This window comes from Falco peregrinus, chromosome 8 (genome assembly GCF_023634155.1).
Source record: "Falco peregrinus isolate bFalPer1 chromosome 8, bFalPer1.pri, whole genome shotgun sequence".
In the NCBI taxonomy this organism is placed as follows: Eukaryota; Metazoa; Chordata; class Aves; order Falconiformes; family Falconidae; genus Falco; species Falco peregrinus.
Genome location: NC_073728.1, coordinates 41,877,726 through 41,900,144, shown reverse-complemented (window position 1 = coordinate 41,900,144; position 22,419 = coordinate 41,877,726). Strand labels below are relative to the sequence as shown.

Here is a 22,419-nt window from a genome sequence, read left to right as displayed (position 1 = left end):
CAGGAAAAAGACAGTGCACCAAACCAGTGCAAGAAGAGCACGACAAATACACCTCCGGTATTACTATTCTAGGAAACTGTTAGTGGGCAAATAGATACAGTTGAATATGGGAAACCAAAAGGCTGCTAGCACTGCAGTTGATTTTTGATTTGCTGCTGGCTGAGGTACGTGTGACTGTAGCACCTCTTGCTGTTTAGTGCATGCAAAGGCACGGATTGATTACCTGCCAGTATGGAATAAATTAAAAAAAAAAAGTAGTACTGGAGTATTTATGGAGTTTGTGTACTTTTGCATGGAACGATCTTTAAGATTGATGTTGGTAAGATCAGATGCCTTAAAAATAAAGGCTGGAAAAACCTGATGAAGGTAATGAACACTTTGGATTTTATCTGTACCTCACTAACAAATGTTGAGAAGTAAATCCTTAGAAAAAAAGTTTTACGTTTTCCTAGGGTATCACGGTGCATGGGAGTAGTGAGAACCTATACGTTTTAAATCAATAGGCTTTAAATCTATAGGTTTCAAATTGAGCTATAGGTTTTTAATTGAGCTATAGGTTTAAAATCAAGGTGAGATGTTAAGAGACGTTGTAAAGCAATCAGTGTTTGCAAATATCTCTGTTTTCTCTCTGATGATGGTGTTTCGATGTTAAGAGCAGCAGTGGTGCCATATGAAGGCTGGAGAACAGTCTGAGGGATGAAAAGCATGCGGCAGGGCCTGGGTGCCCTTTCTGTACATGCTCGTACCCTTTGCCCGCCCTTCCCTGCCCATGGAGGTTGGACGAGGCGCCGTGCCCCTCCGCACCCGCACCAACACCGGGTCTTTCCACGGCTGCAGCTCCCACCGGGAGCCGAACCCGGGGGCCAGCGGGCGGGCAGCCCTCCGCTGCGGGGAGGGGCGGGACAGCTCCCGGGGGCTTCCCGCCTCCCGACGAGCCCCCGCGGCGGGGCGGCGCGGAGCAGTCGTGTTCCCCCGGCTCCGCCGTTTCGCTTTCAGTTTCAGCGGGGTCGGCCGGGCCCGCGGCGGAGGCGCCGCACAGGGCCGAGGCGGCAGCGGAGCGACGGCTATGGCAAGTGTCTGCGCGGCGGGGCCGGGCCGGGCCGTGAGGGGATCGCCGGCCGCCCCTCTGCGGCCCTGGCGGCGGGAGGGCCCAGCCTTCCTCCCGCTGCGGGCGGGCCCGGGGGCAGCCCCCGCACAGCGGCGGGCGTAAGGGCCAGCGAGGGGCGCGGGGCGGCGGGATGGGGGCGCGGGAGGCGCGGCGCCCCTCACGGCAGAGGGCAGCCCTCGGCGCACGGCCCGCGCCCCCCGCCCTCCAGAGCTCTGCTTTCCCTCGCACGGCTCTTCAAAATTCCGTTTCTTACTAACGGTGAGGACCGGTGAGGCCTGTGGGTAAGTCTCCATATCGGATCGCTTTGTGGGCGGCCATCCGTGTAGCGATCTTACCGAAAAAGCGCCGAACGGGTGCCCTGACGGGTACCGGTGCCCAGCCCAGCACAGCTCCTCGCCTTGCCGCCGAAGGCAGCCTTGACTCGCAAGTGATTCAGCACAAACGAACTGTGTGTTCACAGGGTGGTTTTCTTTCTTTTTTTTTTTTTTTTCTAACCCCAGTAGTAGGCATGAGAGTTGCTCCAAAATACCAGCTGGCAAGGTGTGAGATGCTGTCTGGCAGTTGAGTGCTCCTGCTCGTGCGCGGGCTGCGCAAAGTGTGAGAAAATCCTGCGTATAGCTCCGTCAGTCTCAGAAGCACCCTGTTTATATTCTCTTCATGTTGTCTCATTAGTGCAGAAACTTGCTTTCACATGAACGTTACCACCAAAATAATTGCCCGATACAATTAAAGCTCCTGGCTCTTTAAATTCGATGGGTGATAAAGGCCTCATGTCTTTATGAATTAAAAGCTTGCTTGGTTGCAGTGTCTCATTGAATGTGGCTCCTCACTCCCTTCAGAAACACTGCTATGGTGGTCCACGAGGCTTTTGATGCACGTCAACGAAGCATTCGCCCCCAGCAGCGCATTCTGCAGACTTTATAACTGCTGTGCTGGCCCTAATGTATTATGCAGCCCAGGTCCCAAAGAAACTTTGTAAGGGATGTCTGAAGAATTTAGATGGAGCGACTGACCTCAAGTACAGCCACTGAAGTTACTGACCATTCCCATGAACGCTGCCACGCAGACATACTAAATTATTTACTTTCTTCCAAAAAGTCAATGGGCTGTTACAAAATTTACTTGGTGGTCCACCCTTTACAGTAACTCTGCTGTGATATTCCCAGTGAAATATTACTGTTTATGTCTGTGTAATAAGAATGGAAAGAAAACATACTTTTCTTAACAGGACATGGATGCAAATCCTATTTAGGATGGGTTTTGTGGTTTGCAGCATTGGGAGGTTTTGCTCTGATGAAAATCATGTGTGTAGTTAGTTGTTTTACGCACTGCGAGTCTCAGATGACTGGGATTATGTTCTTTCAGTTTAACAAGGTTATCCATTTAGTAAGTGGAGAGAGATGAATCGAGCACAACCCCTAGATCCCAGCTCTCATGAATTTAATAAGTAAGGACAGTCTGAATCTCACCCTTCCACTCTGAAAAGACAGTCCTTACTGAACAGTACATGCAATTAAAATTTTCATTCTCTTCAAATTTAGGATATTAGTATGAGAGGAAACAAACTTCTCAGCGTGACACTGGACCTTTCATTTGAGAAACTGTTAAATTAAGTTCTTAATTTTACTGGTGTAGGAAAAGAGGATACAGAGGAGGTGTAAATTGCACTTCAGAGTCAGGCCGGGTTTTTTACTGCACAGTCATTAAAGGTGCCTGAGTGAGTCTGGCGTTCACTGGAGTCTGATTCACCGGTCTTCTTAATTACCTACTAAACATGTATGTTGTCTGTGCAAAAGGAAGGGGAGTCGCTTCAGCGATGGAGGTGAATCTGGGTAACCTCTAAGGGAGGTCACTGGTACTCCTTGTGTTTACAGCATGCCATGTTTCTGTGTGCAGGCGACGGGACAAGCTGCTAAATCGGCAAGGACGGTTGTCATCACTGGTGTTCCAGATGGCCTTCTGCACAATGATGTCATGACTGACATACTGATAATTCATTTCCAAATGTCAAAGAATAACGGTGGAGATGTGGAAGAAGTTATGTATCCAACAAAGAAAAAAGGAGTTGCATATGTAACTTTTGAAGATCAAGAAGGTATTTAGATTAATGTACTGTAGTAAATACAGCTGTCCCCCAAAGAATTAGCCCTAGAATGTTAACCCTAAACCAGATGATTTTAAATTGTTTACTGGTACTAGGGTTCTGTAGAACTGGGAGGCTAACACCTCTGTGTTAGTCAAAGTTTTAGGATGTTATTTTTGTTCATTGAAGTCTTGAGTCTACACAGGCTTCATGCAAAGCATTGTTGTTTGTTTTGAGGAATAAATTTATACCATGCATAACAGATACGACTTTTATAGTTGTGCTTTTGAGAATAAATCTCTGCCAATTAACATTCTAAGATGACAGGCTTCTGTCTCTGAACAGTTTTGGCTAATACATAAAATATTAAGCAACCATATGGAATTGTCTGCATGTATGTATGAGAAATTGCAAGGGAAAGCATCAAGAGAAAAACACCCATGAAGTGTTCTGCCATCAGACTTGCAATGACGCATTATTTTACTGCTCAACAAGTGAAGCTGGTTTTCTCTTTAGTTGTAGAGAGTGTTCTAAAGAAGGATGAACATCGACTAGAAGACAAGAGACTGTCCAGATACTATCCGCTGAAAGTAACCCGTTACTGTGAAAATGTAAGCTTATTTTTAATTTATCTAGTTGTACTTTGATTGCTATGTTAACCATTACATAACTTCTCTAATTCAAAATTCTAGGTCTTCAGCTCTGTCACATCTGTCCTCAATATGTCTGTTTTCAAAGATCAATTTGTTTTAGAAGATCTGATACAAGAAATTAAAAAGAAGAGCACAGCTTTGCACTTTGGTCCTTTGCAATCCAATGGGCATATTTCTGTTCAAGGGTCATTTCCAGCAATCAAATTGCTCAGAGACTTTCTCTTACTAAAAGCAAAATCCCTTTCAGAGAAGAACAAAAGAGAAGAAAGTCAGTCCTGTCAGAGACGAGGGAGGAGGCTACAGCAACACAGACTTACCATGGAGATGAGTAATTTCGTTTGTGATGCGGAGGGGGAAAAACAAATGGTTGTTCTTGACACAGATATATTTCACTACATGAAGTACTGTTTCCCCAGGACATTCCTAGTAAATGATGATGTTGTAATTTCTGACATCACTGATGGTGATATAACTACAGTATATATTGAGAATGCTGGAAGTAGGTCTGATGTGAGACAGGTATTAAAAGTCAAAGAGAAAATTGAAAATAAGTTTATAAAACTCCATAACTTTTTACGTAAAGAAAGGATCTACTTTGAGGAGCACACCAGAAATGAAAAGCAGAGATGTAAATGGGCATGTGAAAGTCTAAAACCCCATTACCCTTATGTTTTGGTCATTCCTTATGATACTCACATTGATGTTATAGGAAATGCTGCTGAGATTTTTGCATTTACAAAGGAAGTGAGCAAGAAGATTCAGAGCCTGTTTCAAACCAGGTAGAAACTTAAGTATTGATGTTGATTACACATTGTGCTTCTCACACGGACTGTCCTGGTGCAACCTGTGCACCTCCATGTCACTGCAGATCTCCTGTGTTTCTCCCACTCACAGGCTGGGTAAGTTTGCACATAAGATCTCTATCTCTCCTGAGCTTCGAGACGAAAGAAGTTAGGCTTTTTCTGCCCAGATACAGCCACCTTTTTTCCTTTCATTAACTGCGTTCTGGGCACATGCACACTCATTCTGTCTTGTTGTCAGGGAGCATATGACAACAGAATTTTTTTAAGAGTTCTCAATTAGCATAAGAACTCAGACTGACAAAGCTGGGTGAGCCAACCTGATAGGAAATGCTGCATGGAGGCTGACTTATGTTTCTTTGTGCAAAGAGATGACCACTGAAAACAGGAATGGTGTCCTTTTTCTGTTGCCTTTATCTGCAGAAGGAAGTTCTCATCATTGAGATGCACAAAGAAGATCAGCCTTTGGCACCTGAAGGGATTAAATGCTTATTAAATTTGCAGGCTTGTCATGTCCTGATAAAGACCTGAGAAGGTGGCATTGGAACTTCTTCACAGTAGAAAATAAGTGAGTTTGTTTTCATAGGAGCAATAACTTTTTTTTTTTCCCCAGCTGTAACAGCATCAGCAGCATCCCTTGACAGCATGTTATTTAGACAGGAAGTTTTCATGTGGAAATCTTGGGGTATTTAGACTTTTGAATCAGTTTTTTGATTATGCAAATCCGATTCTATATCCATTACAGGGTCCGAATACCTATCCTAATTTAGGTGTTTTAGAAAATGGATTTAGAAAATAACATCTGTTTTGTGATAACAGTGTGTTCAGAATACTGTCTCAAAACATGCAGTGGACCAGCTTTTTTGTTGTATGTGCTGAAAAAATTTTAAGTTTTTGTCATTAAAGAAACTAGTTATACAAACTATTGCGTCCGTGTTCTATTAACCAACCCCCAGACTTCTGGTTGGAGGCCCAAATTAATTCCTGAGAAAGGCTTTAGGCATTTTCTTGTCATGACTGATTATCCATTGCAGTTATGCCAATGAAAGATAAAGTTGTTAAAACCGTGCCAATGCTGTGTATTAAAATATGCAGTTGAAGTGGGAAGATGATGAGCTTAAGTACTTTGCTGAATTGGAAGGGGAGGAGCAGTATTTAAAGGCTTAATCTCTTTCAAGTTCTGCTGGAATCCATAGGTTCACCGAAGGGGTCAGAGATGGGGTGGAAGATGGATGCCCAGAGGCAGGCCCTGGAAGAGCCCCTCTTCCGTACCCTGTGGAGCGCAGACAGCTCTCTAGTGCCGGGCTGGTGGTTTCAGCTGCTCCTCATAGAGCTTAAGCAAAGATGGAAAGTTTTTCAACCTTATAAAAGAGAAAATCCTGTATAAAGGATAATCCTTTAATGAAATTAGTGAGCTTTTCTAGTGTCTTGATTGGTCTTCCCTTTTCTGAAAAGCCTGGGTTTTCTGATTCCTAACAGTATTATTTCCTGTTCACTTCAATAAATGTTTAGGGCTAGACTGGTAAGCAACTGGCATTGATGTTAGTTTGAATCCTGACTGGTTACTGCTGGCTGGGTGTTGCTTTTTGAGTCAGGTTTGACAACAGAACAGCTTGCAGCACCAGTACAGGTGTCATTCGGGTCTGGCTGGCAAGCAGGCCATTTTTACTGGACGGTTTTCAGTCAATAACTTAAAATCTTGAAAACATCACATTTGAATAAGATTTTATTGTTGAATCCTGGTTCAGTCATGACAGCCTCTCTTCAGATTCACTCCTCAAACACCCCTTTGCCACAGTGGCCTTGGCAGTGCCTGGCTGCTGAGCGCGGGGCCTTTCTCACCCGCTAGCCAGCATTGTCTCATTGTTTCCCCAGCGCTCTCCCATCTGCTGTCTCTGGTCTCATACTGAGGATGTCATTTCTTTAGACAAAAAGAGCTTTGCCATGGTTGTTTTGTTTATGGAGTGCCTAATAAATGGGGGTCTGGGTCCAGGGTGGATTAGTACATAGTAGCTATTGTTATGCTCCAGGCTTTCCAGGGCTACCTTTTCATGTCAGATTTGCATCGGCATCAGCCAGAAACACCCCACCTTTGTCACCTTCGATGGTTCCTTGTAGCTGTGCAAGGACAGGGCAACACAGGGTCTTTACTAGCAATAGTAGTGAGGCTGTGGCATGTACGGCCTGTGACTGAGCTACTCTAATAAGATTTAGCTGTAGAGAGGAACCTGCTTTCTGTAGTGGGAAAAAAAGCTGTGATACACCAGGACAGACTGGTGTTTACTGTAAAAATATAAACAGCATTTCAACAGAATAACATTGTAAGTGAAGCACTATTTGTTCCTTCCTTCATGATGTAGATATGGTGGAAAACAATAGATGTTTAGCAAAACAAACAAACAAAAAAGTACTATTTTGTCATTACCATGAATACTCAAATACAACAAAACAAAACAGTATTAGGTCTGGTAAGAGACTTGCCAGCTCTCAATCTCAGTTATTTTTACAGCAAGCAAAGCACTGCTGTATCTGTTAAACTCCACTTGAGAAAGGCATTTAGTATTTGTGTGTATTGGATAATATCCGGGAAATCATATCAGATGTTACTCCTAGATCTAAACCACCGTTTCTCACTCAGCATTCTCAGCATCAGGTTTGCACTTCTAATTTGCATAATTTGCTTGTGGGACCTCAACAGAATATTTGTCCTTATTGCTGTGCCGATGCTTGCTGCCCTTCACCAGAAGGGGATATGTAACAATTCATGTTGTATAAATACAAAGCCCAATTCTGACTTCAGGGACAACGCCTATTGGCAAAGCCCAAAAAATAATAAAAAAGGTCACAAATAACAACAGAACCTGAGTGCAGTTCCTGGCAGCGCCCCACTACAGTCAGTGGCCTAAACGCCATTTCCTGTCACCTGGAAACCTGAGGATTTGCGAGACGATATGACATCCCTTAGCAGGGAAAATATTACACAATTCAGAGGCAAAAGGAATCTCCTTGTTGGCTGGAGGGGGTGGAGGAGGTGGATGGAGGAAGAATGATTGACTGGAGACCTTTCGCTGACACAAAGGGCTGCTCTGGGCAGCAAAAGGAGGACAAAGCCTCCTTTAGTCCCCATTGTACCTGTGCATTTAATATGCAATGTAAAAGATGCATTCAATTCCTGCAGGAAGGAGGTTGTTCCATTAGGAAAAAACCCCTTCTTGCAGGTTTTATTGTCATCGAAACTGTCTGTGCCACCTTTGAGTTGCATTGAAACTTTCTGTGTGCTTGTTAAAAAAGCACATGCTACAAAAGACCTGTCACGTCTCCTGAAAGACTGCAATGCCAGAGTGACATTTCCTTAAAGAAGCACTTGCTACTTTTGAGATCCATGTGTCTTATTTAAAAAACAAAACAAAACAAAAAAGAAAACGATGTGTAGGAAAAATAAATAGTGTTACTAGCAAATAACTCATCGTTTAAGACAACTTTTAGGCTTACATCTTCATCTGGCCACACTGGAGACTGGAGCATAAAACCCAGATGAAAACAGATGATATTCATCAGCTGAGTGTGAGCTCAGGGCGGCCGGTGAGTCAGTACCTGCAGCCCACTGGGGTCGGATGGGGACATACTCCCACCGGGAGAGGAGATGAATTTAGCAGTCTGTGTATCCGGAGGAGCTGTGGCTCTCGCTTGGCTCTCACTTGGCTTCGGTTCGGCTCTCAGGAGGCTCCCGTAAACAAACACACACATTCCTGTTTTGTTGCACATCTACAACAGAAAAGCAGCTGTAGAGCCAGGCCAGGCTAACGCTGGGGCAGTTCCTTCTCCAGTGCACAACATTTCTGTTGTGGCTTCTTCCCTCGCTGGTGGGTGTTCATGGGATACATGACTTCTACCCAATTTAATCCAAAGTAACTCATTTCTTATCCTTTGGGCTTCTACCCTTCAATCTGCTGCAGTTACTGATGAAAGGACCTTTTCCATCCCTCTCTTTTAAACTAAGAGTGTAGCGAAATCACATGTAGATACTTTACCATTTTCATCTACCATTAGAGGATGGGAGTCTTCCCTGATTGCTGCAGCAGGCTGCCTGAAGAGAACCAGACAGTTTGGCTAAGAGAAAATAAATAATTCATTACAAATTTTAATTAAGATTTTAAAAAACAAACAAACCAACAGAAAAAATGAGTCAAAACTGCACAACAGTTCAGAATTGACAGCACCTGGTCTGGTTGTACTTACTTTTTCCTTAGCTATAGCGAGCTGTGGAACATCTGCTGGAAACAAGTCCCTTTTTCTGCTTCTCCTAACACAGCTTTCCTTTGTCTCCTGACACCCATTACTGACCTTTAAAGAAATCTCCTAAAAGTAACTCAGTTAAGAAGAAATACTACCTCTAAAGGCAGCAGCCACTGCTGCTGGAGCATTACATTAAAGCCATTTTTCAGGTGTATTTCCCCCCTCGTTACTGCTACTACCTTTGTAACAGGAGCAGTATGGATCAGGACCTGCTACACAGAGTACTTTAAAAAAGAAAAATAATAATCTGTACGAAATAGGGGAAAAACAAAGTTCTGTTATCTTTGCACAGGTGAAATCGTTTCATACTCCTTAAATTCCTGACATGGTGGAGGAGGAAGCACATTGCATGCCGAGCGATATACGCACAGATGGCAGCGCTGTCGCTTGGCCCAAAGCGCGCAGAAGAAGGGTGGATCTCCTCCAAGGTAGAAGGTATGGCTGACAGTCACAACTCGTCCTTGATCAAGATATAAGCAGCAGGCTGTGCGTAGTGCATATGGAGCTGCACAGCCTATTCCTGAGCCGTGCTCCAGGAACAGCTTGATATTTCCTGGCAAGCTCAAGGGTACCAGAATACAGAGATGGTCCGTGTCGGGTCACGTCTTGACTAACAACTACCGATGCGATCTGCTTCTCGGGCTGGACAGGAGCAGCTGAGCAGGGGCCACCTCCCGCAGAGGGTTCCACCAGCAAGACTTTGTCCCATCCGACTTCTCCTGCCATAAACCCGAGGAGCACAAGAGGGAGCCAGATACTTTGGAGCTGAAAACCCAAAGTCTCTGCTGGGGTCCTGCCCAAAGGCACCCGGTGGAAGGAGGAGATGCCAGAAGCAGGTCCTGCTTTGCCCCTTAGCCGGTGGAAGCAGAGCCCAGATCACATTTGCTTGGAGCAGATGTTGGGAGTGGTTGCTTCCAGTCTTTCATCGCTCACGAGGTGCTCTTACATCACCTTCTTTCAAGTTTATAGGAAAACGGGTAAGGAAATTGAGCACTTACTGATTTCACACTGAAATTACAGATGGCTAAGATGACCAGAAGCCCAAGCACTGCTGTAGTTAATCCCTTCTTAAACACCATTACTGCAGCCTGCAGAGCCCTGAACCAGGCGAGCACAACACGGCACCACGCATGGCAGATCACCTTGGTGTGCCCAGGAGCTGGCGGGGACAGCCACCCCATTACCGCTGCCCTGAGACAGAAGGGAGTTACCAGAAGGAGGAGGAGGCAAAACCCAGCAGTTCTGCTCGCTGGGGGTGATTCTCCCTGCTAACCCCCATCCCTGAAAGGTGAGGACCTCCTGTGGAAAGCTGTGCTTGAATCCTGGCTTGCCTGCACTGCTCTTGGGCTTCTGGTCTCCTCCAGATCTCACCACGTATAAGGGCTTTGGTGGAGAGACACCACCAGCTTGCAGCCACTGCTCCATTGAGGAATTTAATCCTTCCTGCACGTAAGAATAACCCATCCCACCTCCTCTTGTCGTGGCTGGGACTGAAGTCAGTGGGCAACACTGGGATACAGCCATGGGTTTGATTTTCAGTTAAGACACCCTTAAAAAAAATTACAAAATCTTCACTTCCATTTTGGCATGGATTCTGACAAATTTTTCCTAGTAGTATGATAAAAGCAACATCTCTCCTTGGTGTTGCAAATAGATGTGCTCTGCCTGCCCTGCACACGGGGACTTATTTTGCAGAAACTCACCATTTTTACCATTGTCTGGGTGCTTCTGTCTATTAGCAGATAGCTCTTGTGCAGATACAGCCAGTTCTTAACAACAGGGAAGTTTTAATGCACACAGTAAACACCCCCATGAGTACTTTCCCCCACCCCCCCGTCCAAGTTATATGAACGCTTCCCCCATGAGTTAAGGGATTTGGCATTTCTCTCAGGCATACTTTACATTTTCCAAACTTTCTGAATAACACATTGAGAAACTTAAGCATCTGCACTGCCAAACCAAATGAGAGAAGAAACGATTTTGCAGGCTCATTAATGCCTAGCACTGACAGGCCTGGAGGGGCTGCAATTTTATTTACATAGGGTAGAGACAGGCCTTTAGGGGAGTGCAGTATTATTTACATAGAGAAGAGATGTTCCTTCAGGGGTGGGGTCTCATTTAGATGCAAAAGGGACAGGAATGGAGAGCACAGTCTTACAGAGATATGGTTTTACCTGTGCTTCCAAAAACACACTTAAAACCAGTCATAAATGCTGTTCTTGGTAGCAGCTGGAGTATTTCACCCACACGTGGAGCTGTTAAGAGTTCAACTACATCAGCTATCCCACTGCTGGCAGAGCCCCTGAGAACAAACGGGAGTGAATCAGCTGCAAAGGAAAGAAACAGAGAACTTAAAGATGGAAAGATTAAGAAAACCCACAGAACAACAGTGTGTATAACAACCCAAAGTCTCCTGAAGTCAAAACCAAAATAACTGCATTTATCTAGTCGTGGGCTTGATGCTATTTGCAGAGCTATCCCCTGCCCCCCCAGTGTGTCTAACCAACATGCTCTGAGGTTGCCCCGCCACATCGCAGCCTGCCCACACCACCCACCTCCCCTCAGTCCCTCTCCCCGACCAATGTGGTCTGATCTTCACCACCCCGGAGTCATCCTCCCAGCCTCCTCGAGAGCTGATGATTAATCGAAGCCAGCTGCTTGGCTCCTGCTCCTTCTTCCCACACCACTTTGCATTCCTCTTGGAGCACACGTGCTGCCCCAGAGCTGCTCTTGGTTGGCTTCCTCGCGCGCGCAGCAGTGATGCTGCAGGAACAAGGCCAGCTTTCATAGCGCTCCTCTGTGGGCTGAGCCGTGTGGGTACCAGCTGTCCGCAGTGGTGAGCTCCCTGTGCAATGTCATCAGCTGCAGAGTCACGGATTTAAAGTCTTGCTGATTTGGGGCCAGTGTTATGTTTTTAGCTTTTTGTGTCGTGTTCTCGGCTTTTTAATGTGGGTAACCTTGAAGAGCCTCCAGACTTGCAGTGCTGCCATAGGAATCACGTAAGGAATAGCTAATCAAACAAAATATCCTCAAGAATTCTATTTAACTTAGCACAATTTAGATGCCTGGTATTAAGTCAGTTGCCTGAATTAACTTTGTAGTTTTTGGGGATAGCAAGCCTCCCTTGGAAGAGTAATTTACTCTGCTTTGGAACAGGTGATGTGCAGTGCTGCCTACAGACAGCAGCCGCAGCCTTTCTTACTGTACAGGGTGCCTAGAGCAGAGTGTAGATGACAAATGTAGGTAGTCTTGGATTCTTGTTGCATATTTTAAGGAAGTCCTTTGCCTCTACTTAACTGTCTGCTTTGTTGTCCAGTTGGGACTAAAGGGCTCGCAGTGCCTCTCCTGCAAGAGCCCTTGCTCAGCCTTGCTTGCCACGCGCATCCAGTATCACCCAGGTCAGCCCTTGTGTTTACAGTTTCCATACAGTGTATTTGCTGGGATTGTGGGCTGGTTCATGCATTCCTGCTTAGCATTCTTCCAAGTCTCCCGGTATTTAGAGATAAAGGAAAACCTTCACACATCTTTCAGATCTCTTTCAACTCTAGGTCAAGAGCTGAATGCAGATATACAGCCTAGGTGAGGCATGATTTAGTTTCCCGAGCATTTCAGGTGCCTGGAGCCTGCAATTGCCCTGGTATCTGATAACAGACCTTCCCAGTCAGGTGTCAGGTGCCAGGTGCCTGTGCTCCTGACCTCTTTTGCTTGGGGATGAATTCTGCATGCTGAGAGTGCCACCAAGCTGGAGCTTTAAAAACGAGCATGCTGGAGGCCTTGCAAGTGAGCTGCACTTGGTTTGCTTGGCACCTCTGCCTGAGCCCATCAACTCTTGAGTTCTTATCTTCATGTCAACGGACGCTTATCCTGCCTCTATATTAGCCAGTCCCAAGGCACATCCATCACCACTCTGGAGCTTTGCACAAATACAAACAAAAGTAAATAAATACCTGGGTCACAGCACTAAAGAGTTAAGAAAGCCGTGTTCTTCCCCAGGGGAGAGCCTATTGCAACTTGTAAACACTTGCCGTCTATTTCCAGGTGGTAATTAAAACAGCTTCCCCTCACCAAGTCGGTATTACATCAAGAGGCTGACAATTTCCTGGAGAAAACAGCTGTGTTTCCACTAATGAGCCTCAAGATCAGCAAAACGCAATGCCTGTGCACAGTTGTAGCTGCAGCTTTGGCACGTGAGACCCGAAGACCCTTTGATAATTCTTACTGGTATTTCGTAGAGGGTTTTGTTTCTCCTACTGTTGTTATGCCAACTTGCAAAAGTCTGCTCATCATGCTGTGAAGTTTTTTCTTTTAAATATTTACTGTGGGCTGTTGCTAATTCAATCAGGTGATGGTGACACATGGAATGGGCTCTGTTAGGAGAGGGCAAATAAACCAAAGCAGGAGAGGGAGGAGTGTAGGGCAGTGTGTTTCTGGGTTGCTGGAAGAAACGTGTTTTTATATCGTGCAGTTCAATGAAACATAGATTTTTTTTTTCATGGGGTGAATTAATTTTTGCACATCTGGAGCAGGCATGGGAGTTTGAGAAATGGTTTCATTCCCTTCACGTGGCATATTCATGCTTTCACAAATTACTTTGCAAAATCACTGGTGTTCTTTGATAGGGAAGCTGGGCAAAATAAAGCAGAATTGTCAAATATTGCTCCTAAGTGGCCTCTGCAGATTCGTCACAACCATAAAAGGCTGGCAACAGCTAAAAGTGAAGAGATAAAATAGTGATGTTCATTAATCTTAATGGTTATATCAGTGAGTAGATATTAGTAGTCCTGCTATTGGGCTACATAGATCTGGTTTGCACATCCATGTGTGGTGTTGCTAATGGCTAGTTTATGAATTGTGTTCTGCACTGAATTTATACTTGAATTTGTGCTGTTGTATGAATAGGCAATAAATATAGGTATGGCAGGAGCATGGTGACAGCAGCAGATTAAGAGCAAAAGTCCATCCTTCCTGACTCTAGACTGCTGCTGAGGTCAGCCCAAGTTTCCCATCACCTTGAAAGGAGTTGGGACTTCAGGACATGTGGGCACTCAGGGCAGCACGTGAGGCCATGCAGAGCTGTGTCAAACACAGGTAGATTCATGTGAAAAAGGTCTCCCCATCTCATGGGCCAGCTGCTTGCTGCTGGCTTGTACTGGTCCCAGCTGCACAATGATGGGGTGCATCTCCCAGGAGGGCGCAGGTTGCCAGGGATGCAGCTGGATTCCTGAAAATGAGGTCTTATGTGAATTCTTGGGGCTTGGTCACATTGAAGCAAGCAGGAAGACTCATGCTTTCATTTTTACCTGATGTGGATTGACTTGGCACCTCCACCAGTACCTCCTTGCTCCCTTGGGAGACTGCTCTGAAAATCATCTCTGTCACCTCTGTTTCTTGGTCTGTTTATCAGTAGTTTCCCACTGCCCTCATGGTGGAGGAGCCAAACCCCCTCGGCTCAAGCAAATCTGCTGCCTAGAGGAGGTTTGGGAGAGGCTGAGTTTTGCCTGTCCCAGGTTGCATGGAGGAACGATGCCAGACTGCCTGTTTGTGGTGGATCTGCAAAGGCAGAGGCACCCAGTGATGGCAGGTTTTGTATTAACTGCTCTTAGTATGGGCACTGCTCATAAGGCATGTGCTAAGGCTGTGTTCCATACCAGTACCAGTTCACCGCCACTCAGGAAACCAGCTGTACATGTTTCATATATTAAAATATTTCCATAGATTACTAAAGGGAGGACTCTTTTCTTCTGGGCAAGATTCAACCACAGCTGAATAGATCAGTCCCGCTTTTGGCCCCTTTGGGAGAGCGTAGCAGGGAAAGCTTGTGCTCGTTGCGTTAAAAATGAGTATTTTCACTATCTAGACAGAAGCCTTCAATCTCCAGGGCCATCAGTCTGTACCCCTGACAAAGACTGAATGAAAGGCAAAACATAATTACTTACATATTACTCCATCTGACATCTTAAATATTAAGACATCTATCTAGTCTAAAATCATTCATATAAATGTGTTTGTGGCACCTTAGGCTTAGGAAATTTTCGATAGATGAAGTGATAATGTTCTTTGGTTCATTTGGGCTCCTGGTGTAATAGGATTTGGTTTTCCTCAGGTGCAGGGGTTTTGCTACAGCCTCATGCTGTGAAGTTTTGGTTCCACCTGCCATGAGCTTTATGCTATTTCTGTTTGCCTTTGGAGGTATTTTCCATGATAGTCCAGCACATTAACATGAAATTTGAGGCAATGCATCCATTTTTTGAAAAGTAAGCATTATGTAAAATGACTATAAATGCCATGTGTTTTCATAACTGTCAAAGTATTGCAATTCCGTTGTTACTTTATGGATTGAAAAATTGAGGCAAAGAGGGCAAACGCTTGCCTAAGGGTACACATTCAATAGCAAAATAAAAATTGACAATAACACACTAAGGTCAGGCCAGAGAAATATTAACACTTTGTGAGCCTCAAGCACTTGGGAAGCGTGGGACAGGAGACCCCACACCATGTTTATGTTCCTAAAGCCCTCCGCGTCAAGCTCTCTGCCTTTTGAAGGTGTGTATTTGCAGCCCTTTAACTGACAAGCAGATTAAAAAGCCTGAAAATGAAAAGAATTGAAAATTATGAAAATAAGGACTGCTGAGAATCTCTTGTATGTGCAGGAATTGACATTGGCATGAGAACAACAGTAGGGGATATATCATGGCTCATGATAATGCCTGAGCTGGAAAGCGGTGTCATGTAGAGGAATGAAGCTGGGTTAATTATCATTGATAATATACAGCTGTGGGCTGGCTTCAGGGGTGGTGGGTTGGCTGATGTAGATAAGGTGCAGCTGTGGCTTGTTCTGGTAAGTGATTGAGAGCCAATGAAAAGAGAGCAGCCGAGGAAGAAGTAGGGAGAGGAAAGAGTGGGCTCTGGGTGAGATGAGAAGGCAGGAGAGAGGCTGGCATGAAGAGTGTGTTGGTATGAGATGGTAAAAGACCTTGTTGCAGTTTGCTAGTTTGGAGAGTGCTGCGACAATGACCTGCTGGTGTTGAAGCTGGCTGAGTGTGAGCGGGGACACTTGTACAGACTTACCAGGTGCTGAATTTGTGTGTTCACATTCAGACTTTTCCTGATCCTCTCTCCGTAATCAGCTCTGTGCTTTTGCAGTCCATGCTTTGGGCCATTCACAGAGCTGGAAAAAACTTGGTGAAAATTGCATAAATTGAAGAGAAAGAAGAATTTTGAAAACTCTTCCCTAGACAAAGAAGTAAAACTGACTTAGCAAGCAAGACTTCTTCTTGTTTAGGGAAAATAACTGCTATGTTTGACATGGTCCCTTGTGAAAATCTGTTTTTATGCAGTACGCTATATATGCCATTCCCAAAACTTGCATGTTTTGTAGCCAAATCACAGAGCATGTTGGTTTATTTTGTGTAATAAACCATGTTTCTGCTCTTCTTTGCCTGAAAAAAGAATTAACTCCAAAAAAAAGAAAACAGGGGAATTGAATATTAGAAAGTGGAGGTGTGAAAACTTAGGGGACATGGGAATAATTAAAATTATTTTACTACCCACTGGTACTTAATGTGAGCTACACTTCAAACATACACCATTTAAATTACCTCTGTAGCTGTCAGTAGTTTCACGGTGCCTGTGGAAGCTGTGCGGAGCTCGCTACATCGGCCTCTCATAGCCCTGAATCCGGGGGATTTGTTCATCTTCCAGACCACAGAAAAGGGCTGTCCTGTGCACTAATGAGACTCGCTGGCATTTCAGGGTGAGTGGCTGGAGTCCCGGGGTCCCTGAGTATCACAACTCGGGTGCGGGGCTCTTTTTAGGTCCGATTTCAGCCGCTGCTTGCCATGGAGGCCATAAGGTCAGAAAAGCGACCTGCCATCAGCTAGGGTGGGGGTTGTACATCTGTCTAGGTATTTGTGTTTGATCAGCGTCACAGGGGCTGTAGCAATAGGGGAAGCTGGGGATGGCCCATCTCAGCTCTATAATGTCATTTTAAAAGCTATTATTTTGATGAATTAGATGGCAGCTAATGAGGTAAGCAATAGGCTTTCACTCCTGGCTCTTCCCCGCTGGGGATGGTGATGGTCTAAGGACTTTGCAGGCAGGAAGCAGGAGCATGGATACATACACCTGGGGCACCATGTCCTCTGGGTATCATTCCCGGTGCCCTTCCCAATGTGACATCCCGAGGCTTCAGGACCCCCTATACACAGCTTTACAGAGCCTGGACATAGTGAGCTCATGTATAAAGCCAAGAAACATGTCTTTTTTTTTCTTTTTTTTTTAACCCCCCCATCAAGAAATGCTAGAAAACAACATTAATAGCACTTCCCAGATTTGTTAGCTGCCACGCTCCTTACTTTCATCTCTGGCAATAAGCAGCTCATTAAACAAATCAAAGGAGTTTTTATGAAACTGCCTTCATCCTGTGAGCCGTGGTTCACCCAGATGCACACACAGCGTGTCCCTGCTGGGGCACTGCGGGTGCCCTACAGACAACAGTGCTGGCACAGGGAACAGGACCATGGGCTTTGTGCCTGGGAATATGTGCTTCAGCTGAATAACTTCAGGAGTGGGGTTTCCAGTAGGTCCCATGGTTATGCTCAGGTACTACCAGCTGGCCTGGTTTTCCTCTGTTTGCCAGGATGTATCTGTCCTGATAGCCTGTGCCGCTAATGAGAGCAGGTAAGTGGTTTGCAAGAGCCGTCCTTATTGGGGTGAGACCCACGTGAAAGGCAGAAGCAGAAGCAAAGGGAAGCAGGGCTCGCTGTTCCCCATCTCGAGTTACCCTTAGCCCGTACAGGAAGCGCTGGTCCGTGGGTGATCTTATACGCCATATGTTCTGCGGTATGTGCTACAGCAGAGAGGCCCAAAAGGGTGTGTTTATATTGTAACTGTTTTGTTTTTATTGTTCTTTAAGGTTTATTTTGATTTTTTTTTAATAATGCATTTATATTTTCCTCCATGGTGCTTACCTTTAGAGTTGAAGCTGTTAACTGTAGCCAGATATTTGGCAGCGATGCATCGTTTTGTACACTCACAAAGACCACTAACGTTTGCTCAGAGATCGTTGCCACATTAATGAATTGCAGGACGTGTATGCATGGGTAAACACAGCCTCAGCTCAGCCATAAGGTGGGAACCAAGATGTTCCAAAGAGCTCTACGAGTCACTGGCGCCCTTTGCTGATGCCAGAGCACGGCTGGTCCCAGAGCACATGGTGAGTGGCAGCATCTGAGGGGTTTTAGTTTGCTGCACGTACTATAACACGGTACGGTCACCAATCAGGCTCCTGCGAAGGAATGGGTGCCATGTGAGTTTGCACGGGTAGCTTGGAGCTGCCCATGCATGGAGATACGCCCGGGTGTGCTAGGGGAGGGCTCTGCTGAGCCATGGGGTGAGGAGCCAGCCCTGCCACCTTACGCCCATCACCCTTTATGGGGCTGGGATTCCCAAATCCCAGGGGAGAACCACGGAGTATAGATGGCATAGCATCCTGCTGGTGTACGAAACCATGGCAACACCATTTTAAGCATTTGTAGGCTGTTTAATTTGGCCTAAATGCTTTACAGGCTTTTTTTCCTTCAGCTATTTTTATTTTTATGTGGATTTTAATAGACTAATCTAAGTGAGATCTTTGTCCCTCCCTGCAATTGCCCCTTAAAGGCAGCCTTATGATGTACTTACTGTTAGACGTTTCTTGCTAAAAAGCCTTGGGTAGAAAATAGCTTGGCTTGCCAGAGCATCAGATCGCCTGCATGGCATTTTGTTTTTAACCTTTGAAATTGGTTTAAAAAAGCTCAGACTAAGACAAGGGCTCTGGCTGGTGCCAGTGGTGAGGACTCGATGCTTCATTTTTGTGGGAGCCTGCAGGTCCCCCCCTGCCCTTAATCACAGCAAAACTGGTGTGATACTCAAGTCGACTAATTGTCGCTATTAAAGGAAGAACAAGAAAGCTCAGACAGTTAATATGGGAGATGGCTTTTGACTTCTGCAGAGGCATTTTTTTTTTTTTAAGATTACCTTCAAGAACAAGAGAGCCCATTTAATTTCAAATTTAATGACTTTCCACCATACCTAATTCTGCCATTTCCAAGTACATTAGCTACATGATCTCCAGATTGTTAGAAAGATGTCGTCAGATACCAGACTGAATGTCAGACATAAAAGCTTAATAAGTGACGTGCTTTACATTTTTGGTGCAATCGAATATAAAAGCATCCACTCAGTTAAAATTACCAGAGGTAATTTCAACAGAGCTGTCAAGTCTTTTTTCCTAGAAATTGAAGTTTTTCCTAATGTGCTTTTACTGAGATTGAGAGAAGTCATTTCTGATGTAGTTTCTTTGTATGCAGGTATTATCGGAGAGAGGTGAAGCTTGACATTTTTCTGAGAAAGTATTTCTCTGGTTGTCCTTAGCAGAATGCTGCTGGAGATGCCCCCCCCAGTTCAGATTGGGTCTGAACGTGTGGAGCTGAGAGCTGAGGCTACTTGGGGCATGCTGAAACCCATATATTCTGTTAAATGATAGATCTCTCTCTTTTTTTTTCCTTTCTTTTTTCTTTCTTTTTTTTCTCCTGTAGAGGTGTGACAGCAAGGAACTGCAGTCCCTGCCTGAAATAGTCCCAGATGGGTGGCATGGAGCACTCCCAAAGCTGCCTTTTGAAGGCAAATGAGTCATCGGTGGGACCTGTGCTGTAACTCTGCAAACCTGCTCAGGTTTACCATGGGATGTGGTGGAGAAAGGTCTGAACTACTTTGTATCTACAGAAGAGAAAGGGGGGGGGGGAAATCAGTGCTTTCAGCTCTTTATTACTATCAACTCTTCATTATTATTGCAGAGTCAGGCATGGGAAAAAGTTATTAGTGCTGAGTTTAGGATAACAGAAAAATGTCATTTCCATGTTAACAGGCTGCAGTTGAGTCTGCAAATGCTCACTCAGCCCTGACAAAACAGGTGCTTAACCCGAAGTACTTTGCTTAAGCACTTTGCTGGTTTGGGGGCTTTATCAGTATTGACTTTTAAACCAGATGATGAGCCAACCTGAGAGCCACTCAGCTGCCATTGTGGCCTCCAAAAAGGCCTTTCTTTTCAATGGGTGTAGCTTTTTGAGATGCTAATGATCTTTTAAAGTCCACTGTTGAATGTTGCTGGGTCCCTCTGAGCCCCAACTATCCTTTCAAACAGTAATAGATGCTTCATCATCTCCAGATGTTTGTTTTGCTCTTTTAAAGAAGGGATGGGGTGAAACTGTTGTTGTGTTTTGGTTTTGTTTTTTTGTAGTTTTGGCTCTGAGGAACCTGCGTTTGGACTGCCCAAAAGCTTGGAGGGAACAGGGATGGGAGGGCTGGGGGTGAGCATCAGGGAGAGCTGGTGCGCTGCTAGAGATGGCGAAGCAGGAGGAATTGGGGGCAGCTCCTGAACCCCAAAGCCTTGCAGGAAATGTGGGACAAGGCTCCATCCTCTCCTCAGCACTTGGCAGCACAAGATGAACCAGGAATGGGGGAGGGGGAGAAGAGTGATGGATGGTCCAAGGGGTCCCTGCTTTTGTGCTTGGGGTGATGCATGTACCCCAGGCCCCCTTCCCAGGGTGGCAATGTCTCTGCATGCTGTGAGAAACCCACCCTGCAATGTGACACGGGGTGGCCAGCGGCTGTGGATTTAATGGGTGAATTACGCACGTGTTGCCCATGAGGGACCCTCGGGAAGCAGGGACAGGCACTCCTTCAAGGGCTGGATCCTCAGCAGGCACTTAGGGCAGTGCGTAGCCCATGGGAGCCATCGAAATGAGAGGTCAGGACACAGCACCTTTTCAGACTGCTTTGTGCTCTGCAGCTTTCCAGAGCCAGCTGGTCCTTCTGCTTGGCTGTCATTGAAGGTTTCCGTGGTGATGTTGATGTGTCCCAAGAACTTGCATTCCACCTCAGCTGTGATATCGGTGTATTGTTCTAATGGGCAAAACACTTGCTAAGATTTGATAATACACTCATCCACATACCTTCTAATTCCTCCCAAAGCACAATGCTTGCATTCTTTTTTTTTTTTTTTTCCCAAACAGTAATCAGGCCATGTGGTTTTCCCAGTTTGTCAGGGAACTCGGCAATCTATGTAATCCCATCTTTCCTTGGATTATATCTCGTTTTCCCTTGGATTATATCTCGTTGTCCTGCTCCTTCCCCTTCAAATACGACTGGCAGTGATGGGGATTGTCCTTTCTCAGCTGCATGGGAGAGCACTTGGGTGCTGCTTGTCTGCTCAAGCCCCTGTTTCACCCTTGACCTGAGACAGGGTCTGGAGGACAGACTCTCATCTCCCCCTTCTCCAAAAGCTGCTGCATCTATCCCTTATTTCAGTGCTCTTTTTCTCTTCCAGGGCTGCCTTAACTGTTGCCTTCCCTCCTGCAGCAGACGTGTTGTGGGCTTGCAGCTCAGCACAGCCCACGTGCGCTGCAGGGACCTTTTTACTGCCTGACTGAGCCCATCACCAATAGCCAGGATGAAATCACTCTGCTTTTTATTTCATCATTACAAGCCCATAACCAGCTTTTAGGGCAAAGGGAGTATTTTCCTCTAAATAGTTGTAAACATTAGCAGAATGCACTTTAAAAGCAAGAGAAGAGTGAAAAAGCACAAACCCAGACCTTTGTCCCTCATGCAGGAAGAGTCCTACCCCAACACTGCACCTTGTTCCCTTTATGAGGTCTCTGAACAAAGAGGTTAAAGCATAAAACTCTTCAAAATGCAATGTTTATGTGCCATTGGGAGCAAGGAAATAAAACCCTGGGTGTGCTCTGACCTATAGTTTGGAGACAGAGGAAAAAGAGGAAAATCTGAATCACAGCAAAGAGCCTTTTCCCATATGGTTTGGTTCAAGGAGTGAAAAACTGTACCCGGGTGTGCCAGCTTGGCTTTTCTCGCTGACCCTGGCTGTCCTTGTGTTCTGCCATCTGAGGGTTCTGGTGCTCTTCCAGCTCTAATCACACAAGGCACACACATGGCCTTGCAAATAGATTTTCCCTGTTTTTCCTTACCAAAAGGGACTTCACAAGAAAAGCAGAGGTACATTTGATAAGGTTTTGTTAAATTCAGTATTTTCAGGGGAGAAAAATATTGTGTGGAAGCCTTTCTGCCAAGGGCAAGCTCTTCCCTCCAACCATCGCAACAAGGACCCACTGGGCACGTGCCTTCCCGAGGGGTGGCTGTTCCTGATGGGTGAGTCAGCAGCCCAGAGCAGCATCTCCCCGGTTCTCCATGTTGTACAGCTATCTTGGCTGTGCAATGGAGGTCATTCTTTCATGACATTTATCTTCTGCCTTGCTGTTTCTTCTCTTCATTGCTATTGCCTTCCAGCTCATGCATGTAGTAAGAAGTTGTAGATGACCAAGACCATAACCTGTTCCGGTTCAGCTGTGGTTTGATTTCCAAAGAGCCAACCAAGACTGCTGAACTAAGATTATTTCCTTTTTTGCAACCCTGCTTGTCCAA

General features: G+C 45.4%; 1 protein-coding gene and 1 long non-coding RNA gene across 3 annotated transcripts; both read left to right on the top strand.

Moving 5' to 3' along the window:
- Positions 1 to 1,264: 1,264 nt before the first annotated feature.
- Positions 1,265 to 5,566, top strand: RBM43 (RNA binding motif protein 43). 2 transcript variants are annotated; one of them, XM_027793877.2, is made up of 4 exons: positions 1,265 to 1,389; positions 3,005 to 3,203; positions 3,708 to 3,802; positions 3,884 to 5,566. In XM_027793877.2, the coding sequence occupies exons 2-4, from the start codon at positions 3,083 to 3,085 to the stop codon at positions 4,625 to 4,627; spliced, it is 960 nt and encodes a 319-aa protein (XP_027649678.1). In that variant the 5' UTR covers positions 1,265 to 1,389; positions 3,005 to 3,082; the 3' UTR covers positions 4,628 to 5,566. The 2 variants fall into 2 exon arrangements, with proteins under 2 accessions (XP_027649678.1, XP_027649677.1); XM_027793876.2 differs by lacking the exon at positions 1,265 to 1,389 and having other exon boundaries at positions 1,402 to 3,203.
- Positions 5,567 to 9,066: 3,500 nt separating this feature from the next.
- Positions 9,067 to 20,258, top strand: LOC129785087 (uncharacterized). The gene is made up of 3 exons (XR_008748619.1): positions 9,067 to 9,917; positions 10,028 to 10,228; positions 12,979 to 20,258. It is a non-coding gene; the product is annotated as an uncharacterized LOC129785087 (long non-coding RNA).
- The last annotated feature ends 2,161 nt before the right edge of the window (positions 20,259 to 22,419 follow it).

Coding starts and splice junctions, on each gene's coding strand:
- RBM43 (XM_027793876.2), top strand. CDS start 2,984: ATGCCATGTTTCTGTGTGCAGGCGACGGGACAAGCTGCTAAATCGGCA. Junction 3,204..3,707: donor AACTTTTGAAGATCAAGAAG/GTATTTAGATTA, acceptor TTTTCTCTTTAG/TTGTAGAGAGTGTTCTAAAG. Junction 3,803..3,883: donor TAACCCGTTACTGTGAAAAT/GTAAGCTTATTT, acceptor TCAAAATTCTAG/GTCTTCAGCTCTGTCACATC.